This window comes from Arvicola amphibius, chromosome 12 (genome assembly GCF_903992535.2).
Source record: "Arvicola amphibius chromosome 12, mArvAmp1.2, whole genome shotgun sequence".
Lineage (NCBI taxonomy): Eukaryota > Metazoa > Chordata > Mammalia > Rodentia > Cricetidae > Arvicola > Arvicola amphibius.
Window position 1 is genome coordinate 80,834,415 of NC_052058.2, and position 12,770 is coordinate 80,847,184.

General features: G+C 37.9%; 1 protein-coding gene across 2 annotated transcripts in view; it reads right to left on the reverse strand.

Annotated features, from left to right (window-relative positions):
* The window catches only part of Dennd1b (DENN domain containing 1B), a 225,071-nt gene that overhangs the window by 19,873 nt on the left and 192,428 nt on the right, over positions 1–12,770 (reverse strand). For both annotated transcript variants that reach the window (XM_038349159.1, XM_038349158.1), the window contains 4 exons: positions 12,301–12,341; positions 11,230–11,298; positions 5,995–6,051; positions 5,045–5,152 (listed from right to left, as the gene is read on the reverse strand). In XM_038349159.1, the coding sequence (XP_038205087.1) occupies positions 5,045–5,152; positions 5,995–6,051; positions 11,230–11,298; positions 12,301–12,341 (275 nt within the window). The remainder of the gene's footprint in view (positions 1–5,044; positions 5,153–5,994; positions 6,052–11,229; positions 11,299–12,300; positions 12,342–12,770) is intronic.

Sequence of the window (12,770 nt, forward strand, 5' to 3'; positions counted from 1 at the left end):
GTGTAATATTATTAATTAAAAATGCAGAAAGCAAGAAAGAGGGATATGTTATTTTACTAAAAGTCAAAAGCAAGTTCCTTTTTCAAATCACGTTCAGTCTAGCTCTGCACTAATTTCTTCCATCATACGCACTGGGGAAAGATCACTGGGCTAGTGGCAATGTATTATATTTTTGGGAATTGCTAAGTATGGGTCTAATCTACTCTTATGCACCACACAAAGTTACCTGTGAAAGCAGTATATATGGGAGCTTGTTTAAATGTAATAATTTTGCCATGTATATAAAAACATGTTATATATCTTAAGTATATACAATTTAAAAATCTATTTCTAGAAATTAACGTGAAACATGCAAAAAGAGAAATTAGTAAATTATAATACAAAAGTTATATTCTGTTATAAAAGGAAATTTTAATATTAAGCTATGAGGAGTTCTCATATTGGGAAAAGCATTCCTGGGATGAAAATGTTTCTATCTTAAGACATCCTTTGAAAACAAAAATATCATTGTTTTTTCCCATCAAAACAAAATCTGTTTGCTAGGGTGAATATCATTTAAGTATTCTATTATGGAACCAGTAAAAACTTTTTATGAAAGTGATTTTAAAATGCTAAAGCTTGAGAGCAGTCAAGAACCCAGCTTATTAGTGAGACGTCAAAAAGTGAGTAGGGAAGCTCTGGCTTGTTTACACGTCAGCCAGTGAGCGACTGAGTGGCAGCAGGAGCAGTTCTCCACACATGCAATGGCTTAATTCAGAGACATGCTTTGGTCACAATCATAATCTGGTAATTAATTCAGAAATTAATAATAGTTTATGAAAAATCAGCTTAATAAAAGGAAAAATAGAAAAATTACTCAGTTTGCTACAAAAATAGTACCATGAGTGCATAATATCTTCGTGTTTTCCTTCTGTTTACAGAGCTGGTAGCTAGGAAAGATCCTGGACACAGTGGGCGGAGAATTGTCAGATGAGCAGGTCTTCTTCATGAAGGTCTATAGCTTTAGTCTGCCTTACCAGCCTCTCTTATGGCCAAAGACTGCCAAACTCACGTTAAAGCCACAGTTCCCATGCCCAGGTCTTGCTCTGTCTTGTCCTTCTGCCATATGATGAAGTAGCAAGAAGGATGTTATGAAACACTGAGTGTCTTTACGTCGGCTCTCCAGCCTTCAGACATTTAAGAAATGCCTTTCTGTTCTTTCCACATTATTCCATCTCAAGTATTCTGTTACAGCATACACTGGTTAAAAACCACAGAGACACAAAACCACTTTATCACCATGGTATTTCACACTACTGTGATTATTAATCCTGCCTGTTTCTGTGATGGGCTTCTGAATCATCACTGCAGGTCTGTGAGGCATTTTCAAGATTGACCAGGTCAGCTAGAATAGAACCTGACATGGGGGTATTGCTCTGTAGCATTCCTCCCCCTCCCTTCCTGACTGTGGGTGCAATGTGACCAGCTGCCCAAAATCCCGCAGCATTCCCTCCATTCCGTGGGTAACTGCAAACCATGAGCAAAAATACCCCCCCCCTTCCTTAACCTGATTTTTTTGGGGTGTTTTTCTACTAGAAACAGAAAAGTAACTAATAATAAATTGGTACAAGTAGCAGTGTCATTGCTGTAGATAAACCTGAGTATGTGGCTCACAGCGCTTTGGAACAGCTTTGTAGGAAGAATGTGGAACTTGGGGCAGACCAGCCCCTGAAGGATGTAAGCAGAGACTACCAGGCCATTCTGGAAGACACTGGAAGACAGGACTGCTGAAAAACTGTGGACATGGACGATCAGCTCAGGAAATTTCAGAAAGAAGCAAGGACTCTGCTGGGGTTTGGGCTAGCATCTATTCATGTGGTAACGACTGCAAGAGTCTGGCCACATTCTGCCTGCTTCCTAAAAACCTGAGTGTGGCTGGATACAGAAGAAACTAATTTGTATGGTGGAGGAAAGACCAAGGCAGGGTAGCATTCTGGCTGTGAGCCGCTCTTCCTTTGTCTAGTGAAGATGAACTATACAGAAAATACGTGGTGTGTTAAGGAAAAGAGCATCAGCCAGTTTCCTATGACAGAGGAGGCAGGCTCAAAACAGCGGAAATTGCTTCAGATATCAATGACATAAAAGGAAACCTGGACTCTGTACTGGGGCAATGGAAATATTTTAAGGGTAAACCTAATCTATCAAGATTCCTTGAGAAAATGCAAGTTTATTTGAAAGTAGACAGACTAAACTGAGAATATCAACAAAGGGATTCTGAGATCTAAAGGAACTGGCTAGGGGTTTGCTTTCCTAGGGTCAGCACACAGATGCTGATATCACTGGGATCCAAGGGAGCTAGGCTCCACACACAAAGGCCCACTTTGCTTACTTGGTACGGTTTTGCAGGTATAGAAGATGGAGGCATAGGGGTGTCAGGATGGTCTCACACCAGAGTTCTAGAGAGCTGCTGAAGAGAGGCCATTTTATAAACTAAGAAAGTATAAAATGCAGTGGATAGCCCAGGATTTGGAAGATGCCAAAAGCTTGAGAAATTCACTGAAGAAGTCTGAAGGTCAATATTGCAGTTGGTCCAATGCTCTGTGTGCTCCAGGTTACAGAGCTGGAGGAAGGGGCTACTCAAATCTTTACTCAGATGATTCTATCATGAGCCCCAGATACAGGACTTGAAGCTGCAGGATTTAGTGTCTGCTTCAGCCAGGCCATTCTTATCCTGCCAGACTTCCTTTATGGAATGGGTTGGATATTCTGTACCATTGTATATTGGAAGTACATTAGTTAAGAGACTGCCTGGAGTCTCAAATGAGAGTTGAACTTTGTGGTTTTAAATAGCATGGGGCTGCTAAGTTTTTATGGATTTTTGAAGCTGTACTGAATGTATTTTGGATTATGGGACAGCCATGAGCCTATGGAGTCAAAAGGTGGAAGGTTATTTTTTTAAAATGACATGTTTGGGTGTCAAGATGACAAAATCTGGAGATGAAATGGTTCATATTGATTTCTCCATTGATGGTACCTAGAATCTCATGGAAATAACTTCTGAACATGTCTGTGAGGATTCTCTATACTGGTTAGCTTTTCTAGAATGGAACCATGCAATGGGCTGTGATCCCAGAGTCAACTATAAAAAAACAAAAAATAAAACAAACAAACAAACAAACAAAAAGAGTACCAGGATTCTGTTGTCAAATATTTGTACACTGTGTGAAGGTGTACTGATATGATTGGTGTAGTAAAAAAGCAGAATGGCCAATAGGCAGGAGGGATACGTGGGGATTCCTGCAGAGTGAGGAAAGAGGAAGAGGAGGAATCTAGAGGTGTGAGGAGAGGAAACAGGAGATGCAAGATGAAAGAAAGGTAAAAAGCCACATGGTAAAACGTAGATTAATAAAAGCAGACTAATTACATTATGAGAGCTAGTGGGACAATCCTAAGCTAAAGACAAGCTTTCATAATTCATAAGACGTCTCCATGTCATTATTTGCGAGCCGGAGGCCCAAAGAAAAATCCAACTCCAGCATTCCTTTCATTCTGTTTTCTTGCAATGCATGGAATGTGATCAGCCTCAAACACCTGCCATCCAGAATTTCCTGCCACAGTAAACTGTACCCTCAAACTGTAAGCCAAATAAACCACTCCTTTTTTAAGGTGCAGGTCCTTTTCTGCCGCTAATCTCTCATGAGCCACAGATAAATGCTATGACCATCCTGGCTGTGAACCTTGGCAGCTGTCATAAATGAAACTTTGTAGGAACTTTGGATTTGACTCTAAAGCTGACTTCTAAAGGTGCCTAAGAGACTGAAATTTGATATGCAAGGTTCAGTTGGTTAAAACCTTCAGATGCACAGGGCGGTAGTGGTGCACACCTTTAATCCCAGCACTCAGGAGGCAGAGGCACGTGGATCTCTGTGAGTTCGATGCCAGCCTGGTCTACAAAGCTAGTGACAGGACAGGCTCCAAAGCTACACAGAGAAACTCTGTCTCAAAATAAAAATAAAAATAAAATAAAATAAAAACCTATTCTAAATACAAAATAAGAGATAAATACAGTAGCCTATTCTAAATACAAAATAAGAGATACATCGCTATTTTTCTAGACACTTTGCCACTTTGAACAATATTCTTAGTAATATCAGCATTTGGAAAGAAGTTTTACATAACAACAGCAAATAAAATATCCAAGTCTAGAGAAAACAGACATACAGTCCCAAGTTTGGCTTCATGACCTTTTAAGTTTACTATGGAGAAAAGCAAGGTGCTTTAAGTAAAAGTGATCTTTCAATGTGTGATAAATGATGCAGTACTCTTCCTCGGTCCTGGACAGGGCAGGGACTCAGAGCTTCCTGCCGTACATGCTAACAGGACGGTTCAATCCAGCGTGTTTTCAGACACAGTTCTGACAGCTCCTGATGGGTCCCATAAGTTGAGGATCATCTGTAGAGTAATTCACCCCTGGGTTTTCCACACATTGTTTTAATGTCTGGATGTCGGGGTATCATTTTATGTTTGCAGTAAACAGAATCTATTAATGTCCCTTGTCACATTCATACTCCACATAATCACATACTTAACTGTCTCTCAGACTCACTGGGCTATGACCTCTTTGAAGACATGATAAAAAAAAAAAACGAGTTAGGTATTCTTTATGCAAAAGGCTTGGGATCGGCAGTGTTTAATATAAATATCTGTACATACTACTGAGATACCTCACAGACACGGACTATGCTAACACCATATTCTTTGGACAGCTTCATACAAAGTCCAATGGTAAATTTAGCTAACATTTTAAGAATATCATGATAAGCTTATGCTTTGAATGTGACTTGGTTCATTAGATTATGTATAGGGCATTCCAGGTCTGTATCAAGATGGAATTTTCATATGAAGGATATCTAGTTCTCCACTGACAGCCATTGAGAGTACATTGCTCTCCCTTGATCAATAATGCTAATTTTCTTATAAGAAAAATACTAATGGTTCAAGTTACTCCTAAAGAATTTGTTCAAATGCTGTCACCTGAAACTGGGGGCACAAAGGGTATCCTTACCTGGGAAAGCTTATGTTTCTCTCTGTCTCCTCCCTTTTCATTGTGTAATGTGTAAACTGGTGTATACTGTACCAAACCAGAACAGGGCCCATAATCTTCCTCATTGTCCTACACATGAAGAAAAGCAAAATTATTTTGCAATAATCCACTCTTAACTGAGGTTATTTGATTAATAAAGCATCTGTTAAACATGCAAAGAAAAAATAAAACTTTAGCTATAATTTTAAAGAATCTTCTAAAGAAGAAATAATGATTTTCTATAGTATGATTTAATAACTTAAAAAATAATCCATACTTTGACTTGAAAAGAACTTTACAAAGAGAAATGTTTACCATTACTACAATGGAAGATTTTAAGTAGTTTGTTCTCAACTCAAAACACAGTTGTTAATAAAACTGCAAGCATGTAATGTGTAACCAAAGTAAACACACAAATATGGAAATAGAAACATTTGCATGATACCTTCAATACTCATGGGTTCAAAATCCAATTATTGTATGTGACCTTTTATAAATAAGGAACATTCTTCAATGTAGTAACTACCATTGGAATGAACCTATAAAACCAAAGGGTGGCATTTCTTGATTAATTCCAACCCAAAGATACTCTCTTAAAAATAGTCAGCTTGAAGAAAGATCTTCAGTAGTACTGTAAAGGCAATCACTTTTATATATCCTGTTAAAAGTATCTTTGAAGATCTCCACATTCTGTGATAAAATATACAAACAATAAAGGGATTATTGAGTGGATTTATATAGAATATCAGAGAGTTAGTTGCCAGAGGGCTTGTTATAAAAATACATTCTTGAACAAAGAGAAAAGCATATTTCAAAATATGCTTTTAAAACATATATAAGCCATTAAAACATAAATCTCATACGGGTTGTAGAGTAGGGACTGCAAAGTCATAAAACCATGGTGAAGTAACTAGCCCGATAAGATGACACACCTTGTATTTCAGCCTACTCTTCACCTCTCGTAGTCCCAGTCTGGCATGACTCTTTGCCTAGAAGATGAGAGTAAGTGCATTTAGCTTCACGTGCTTCTATTACTGTTTACTAGATAAATATAAATATATTTACTAGTATATCTCAAATATATCTAGTTTCTATTTTTTACTTATTTGCTATCTCAAATAAGCACTGCTAAGTATCCATATTTGTTAGAAAAGAAACAAATTATACCCCAACATTATTGCCATCTAGTTACTATTTTATTAAACCTAAATTGCTGGTAAAAACAGGCCAATATGTACTGTGGTTGCATACAAACACACAAAGGTTAACATTCAGCCTAGAATCAATTGGGTAGCTAATGTCCCTTATTAATTTAAAATTATCACCAATGAGAAACAGAGACAAAGGAAATCACAGCATCAAATTATTTGGGTAAATATTTACCTATCAAGAAAGTCAAGCAATTTTAGAGAGGATTACTAAAGTGCTGTGTCAGACAGATTTACTAGCATAGGCATCATAATGGTGTGGGCTTGTGGCAAGTTCACACAAATATTCACCAACAAAAACTAAAAGTCATTGAAACTTTTCACACTATCCTCACGTATCTCTGGGATTTGGCCTTACGATTGAAGGTCTCCATTCTGGCTGCAAATTAGGGGGTGCAATTTAAGATAACTGTGACTTTGTTGTACCAGAGATTTCTCCTCACAGTGATGGTTGTAAATAGAGGGAGAGAAGCCTCATTTGTTTTGTGTTTCCTGACTGTGCTGGCTGCTCAGATACACGACACTGTTTATTGTCACAATCTCAAGACTACGCTGCTATCAATACACGTTATAAAAAAGGACAGTGACCAAGGAAGACTAAGTCTATATAGCCTAGATTCAAATCTGGGCTATATTTAGTTATGAACTCTAACTCCTCCCCTTTTCAAAGATGAAGGAGCAAATAATGTTTTTAAAATACACAAATATTTTAAGCATTACCAAAAAGAGAGTGGCATAAGTCTTATCTACAGACACACAGTCTGGATGTCAGCCCCAAAGCCTTTGCCCCCACTAACCTGTGTAGCTTGCTAAGCTGTTTTTAAGTGAAGTCAAAACATGACTCTCAAGTTTCCCATTAACAAGTGTGAAGCCCAGAAGACCAATGACATACAGATAAACACTCAAGCAAAGTTCTGAAATGAATGCAACAATTATTTTTGTATTATTTAAAACAAACTGAAATACATTACAGTAGAAGACAATTTCAGAAGCCATTTAACACTGGAATATATCCTCCGGGTTTTTATAATTTTTTAGAGTCAATAAAGGCATTTAATTCTTTATTTTATTTATAAAACAACTAAATCAAAGGATCCTATTTTCATCCCTATGTTGTGATTGGTTAAAGTATGTAATTATCAAGGAAAAATGCTTTTCTTCTCTCTTAGAATTTGAGGCCAGAGTTGCTTTGCTCATACTATTCTCTAGTTGGCACAAGTATTTCCTAACCTATCTGTCACACTGTTTTCAGATTGTCCCTAGTATATAAAATTGAACCTATATAGTATATATATTTTAAAATTGGTCTCTTCCACAGTTTCCAAATTTGTCCACCAGTTAATTCTAAAGTCATCCTGGAAGATGGAACAATGTTTGCATCTCCCTTGCAGCTTACTTACACAAAGTTGTGTGTTTAACTAATAAAATGATCTAATAAAATGATACTAAGATCATTTAGCCAGATCAAGCATTTCATCTGGTGGTGCTTCTTTTGTTTATGACTGTGTGTGTGTTGCCTCTTAGTTTTGTTTATGGTTCCTATTTGCATGGAAAAGAACAAATTTGGTGAGCTTAGAAAATTTTTCAGCCACATATAATATAGAAAACCTTATCCACTTTAATGAAATCACAGGCAGTAACAGTTGGGCTGTGATGTAACACCATTCCCAGTGTCTCTCTCCCAGTACCTTCACGTTCTCTACTCTAACTCAAGTCCTAACTAGTCCCAATGGCTGTCTTAGGCTCTCTATGACTGGGAAAACACCATGACCAAAAGCAACTTAGAGAGGAAAGGGTTTATTTCATCTTACAGCTTGTAGTTTAGCAACCAGGGAAGTCAGGGCAGGACCTCAGGCAAAACAGCATGCTGAGGGCAGGAACCGATACAGAGGCCATGAAGGAATGCTGCTAGTTGGCTTGCTCCTCATGGCTTGTTCAGTCTATCTTACATTATCCATAACTACCTTCCCAGGTACACTGCCCACAATGGCCTGGGCCCTCATCTATCAATCATCAATCAAGAAAATGTGTTCCAGGCTTACTCACAGGCCAATCTGAGTTTCCTCTTCCCAAATGACTAGTTAGTGGGCAATCAAAGTGCTTCTTTAATAAATAACTGAAGCAAAAACATGTCTCATAGTTTTGAAAAAATAGCCATTTAGATAGAAGCTAGGTAAACAAATACTGTAGCATCCATATAACAGAAATGAGGACTGACGTTTCTTGCAATTTATGGTCAAACAAGAAATTTCAAACATATAAATTTCAAAATACAGACATTCTGGAAGGATCAGCTTTGGGTAAAAAATATGACAAAAATGATTTATTCATATTCTTCAAACCTTTTAATTTATGAGATGTGATCACAAGATCAGTGTGGTATATTCTAAAGACTCTGTAGATTAGCCTCCCTGCTATAAAATGTATTTTTTAAAAGGATTTGTTTGCCACACAAAGGGTGACTACATTTATAACACAATTTTAGTAAAGATTACTAGTACTAAACATTTATTAAAGTTTATTGTTATGTGAGTCATACAAATATTTACTGAGAAGGTAATTAAAGATGAATTCTTATAAAACAACACTGCCCTGTAAGCTTCAGAAACACAAACTATACATAACCATTAACTTTGAAAAGTCATTATTTTGAAGTTCACCGTCTTGAGATCAGTATGTTCAAACGATGAAATAGTGAAACAAACACTGCAGTTCTTACAGGAGCAAAGGGAGGACTTCACCTGAGCAAAGGGAGGACTTCACCTGAGCAAAGGGAGGACTTCACCTGAGCAAAGGGAGGACTTCACCTGAGCAAAGGGAGGACTTCACCTGAGCAAAGGGAGGACTTCACCTGAGCAAAGGGAGGACTTCACCTGAGCAAAGGGAGGACTTGACCTTTTGGGGGGATGGAAAGAAAAGTAGGTAAAGAATGGATCTGAACTAAGTTGATGTGGGAAGTTCTTCTGTATATGTGCTTTTATTGATTCTGAATAAAGAAACTGCTTTGAGCCTATAGCAGGGCAGAAGAGAGCTAGGTGGGGAAAACTAAACTGAATGCTGGGAAGAAGAAGGCAGAGTCAGGGAGAAGCTATGTAGCCCCATCAGAAACAGACGCCAGACAGAACCTTGCTGCTAAGCCACAGCCACATGGTAATATACAGATTAAAAGAAATGGGTTAAATTAAGATGTAAGAACTAGCCAATAAGAAGCTAGAGCTAATAGGCTAAGCAGTGATTTAATTAATATAGGTTCTGTGTGGTTATATTGGGGCTGGGCAGCCAGGAACAAACAATCATTCTCCTACTACACCAAGTCCCAAAGGTGAAGTGGTGTCACTAGCATAGTAGTCGGACAGCATGAGCAAGACCAGAAAGTCAGAGCATAACAGTGTGAACTCAAGCTATAAGAGGCAGTTAACGGGTTTTAGAGATATGCTAGCCTGTAGGAGGTGCAACAGGACACAGGCGAGGTCGTTCTCCCTGTGTCTTAGTTGTTGCACTGAAGAGCATATTTCATTACTGGGTTATTGCTGCGATTGTCACTGTTATCCTCTAAGCCAAGAGGAGTCTCTGAAGAAATATGGAGATGTAAAGCATCTTTTAGGAAACAGATGTTACCACACATTGTTCTGTTTATTTTCTCCTCAAACAAATAAGGAACATTTAAAATATATTATAGGAATTAATGCAGTTTTCAAGATAGTATCTCATTGTGGACTGCTTCAAAATTTGCTAAACAATTTTGGTGATAACTTTTAAATAAAACGAGGAAATATTTTTAGATTGTATAAAGCAAATACTTTTCAGTACAATATTATTTTAATTACAAACTTTATTTTGCTCAATATGCACTCTAAATATTTTGTTAAGCATATTCTAAAAATAGAAACCATAGCTGTAGCAATAGCCCAGAAGCTACAGTGCTTATCACACTGCCATGAAGACAGGCATTCAATCACTAGACCCAAGTAAAAGACATGAGGCTGCAGACTTGTGAAGACAGAGACAGGCAAGTTCATAAGGCTCCCTAGACAGACATCTGACCTGGCCCATTGGTGGGCTCCAGGCTCCAGTAGGAGACCTGTTTTAAATTATAGAGCCACAACTGGTCAAAATGTTCAGACTGTGGCCAGCCCCACTGATAAATCTACAACACACCCCCTATGGCCAACGGTCATGGAACATCCTGGAAATATTGTAAGGGTCAGGGGACCAAGACAGGATGTCTGCTATATGACAATTTCTTCTGTACACGATAGGGAAGATGCACCCAGAAAATTTCAACAGTTGGTAAACAAGATCTAAATAATGACTACACGAGTGGATATGTCATGTGGACGGGGAAATTTTCACAGGGTTTCACACCTAGCAATTCCCAGCAGCTGAGAGGGAGAGCATCTGTCTTCTCCAGATATGAGATGGCTGATAGGTTAGCTGACCTTAAGTGGTCATCCCTAAACACAGGAGCAATGTGGAATGAACTCCACAGGTTGTATTGATAATATATATATATATATATATATATATATATAAAATTTAAAATCAGGAGGACATCAATTTGAGGGTGGGAGTGACACCAGAGGAACTAGATGAAGGAAGTGATGTGAATACAGCAGTCACATATGAAATTCTCTAAAAAAGAGCATAAAAATAAGTATAGACTAACCTTAAGAAAATTCCATTGAAGAAGAAAACAGAAACATGCACAAGCACACACAAGCACGCACACACACACACACACACACACACACACACACACGGCTTCTGATAATGGAGAATTGAGGCTGACACGTCTATGGACATGTGCACACACAACCTGGGGAACCTTGGTCACTGGCACTCATGGGGACATCCTCCCACACATGTATAAATAGAAAACACTTTGAATTTACATGTCTATCTTCTAGACATACGTGTAATTTTACCAGCAAAAAATTGAAATTCAGAGAGGAAACTTACGAATTTGTAGGCAGTCCGTACAGCAGGGGTAGCTTTGGTCACCGCTGTATTGAACAATGCACCTCCTTTCTGAAAGAAGAGAAATGTTTTTAAAGACTTGTGTGAAAAGCATTGCCAGGAGTACAGAAAAATACTTGTAAGTTGAAGACCTGTACAATTATTTCCAGTCCTTTTAAGAGTTTGTATTTTATACTAATTTAAAACAGGGTCTAAATATTCTACTGTGTTCTTTCAGTTGGTGGAAAGCATCAGTTAAGAGTCAGGTCATTTTATCACTGAAGTTTGGCTATAAGAGTAATGTGGACAATACTGAATATAGATTTAAAGTTTTCCAGTAAAAAGAATACCATGTTTATCAGCTGGTTTGATGTTGGGCAATAAAGAGTTTTCTGTTTAAAAAACATAAAAGAAAACTATGTTATCTAATATACCTCATCCAATCCTGCCACTGCAGCTTAGTCCTCTGTCTGCTTTCTGTTGCTGTGACACAGACAAATACCGACTTCTAGAGGACAGGATTTCTGACATCATACAGGCTGGAGTCTGTTATCAAAGGGAGCCAGCATAGGAGCTCAAGCAGAAACCTAGAGGAGGAAGCTGCTCACTGGCTCCCTCCCAAGCTCATACTCAGCTGCCGTCTTAAACCTCCCAAGATCACAGTGCCCAGGTGGCACTGCCAACAGTAGGATGGTACATTACTCGCTAATCAAGAAAATGTCAGACAAACGCGGCCAATATAAAAGTGCCCTTGCTCCATTGAGGTTCCCTCCTCCCAGGTGTGTCAAGCTGTTAGAAACTAGCCAGCACACTGGTGTTTGGAAGGATAATACAAAAAGAAAGGCAGATGTTGGCTTTAAATAAACTAACATTTTATTTATCTGAACTAAACATTTTCATTTTAAAATTTCCTTTATAATTATCAACAAACTACAAACAAAAAGTATGCTCAAAGTATGATTAAAATATACACATTTCAAATCAAATGGTGTTCAGTGTAGCCAGAGTACTTTCTCTGAACTTTTCTCCACACTTTCTAGAGGAAAAAAGATATAACCAAAGACTGATGCTTACCTTGACTGTATGCACCCACTGTTGATACGACCTCGGGCTCCCTAGAACATATAAAGTTAGATGCCAGGGATCATTGCTAAAACATGAACCTAGAAAGCAGAGCTGGCGCAGCTGGCCTGCTGTGAAGGCAGCATGGGGTTCTAGGACTGAGTGGGCAGTAACAGAGCAGTAAGGACTCACACCACACAAGTACTATTCCTAATTCACGCTTGAAGCTAAGGCTTTGCTATGTTCTCTCGTTTTTATATTTGCTTTTCGAAGGAAAATAGAACCTTAAAATTCAGCATATCTATACTTTTAAAAATATTTTTTAATGTTTTATGTCCATTGTTTTAAAATATATCTGTTTTATACAGTTACGTTCACTTAAAGCATTTCAAATGTGAAGAAGAATGAAGAAAAAACTGTGAAACGTAAAAAATCAGGACGAATTTTTTTTGTACTTTTTAAATAGTAATGTACACTAAAAG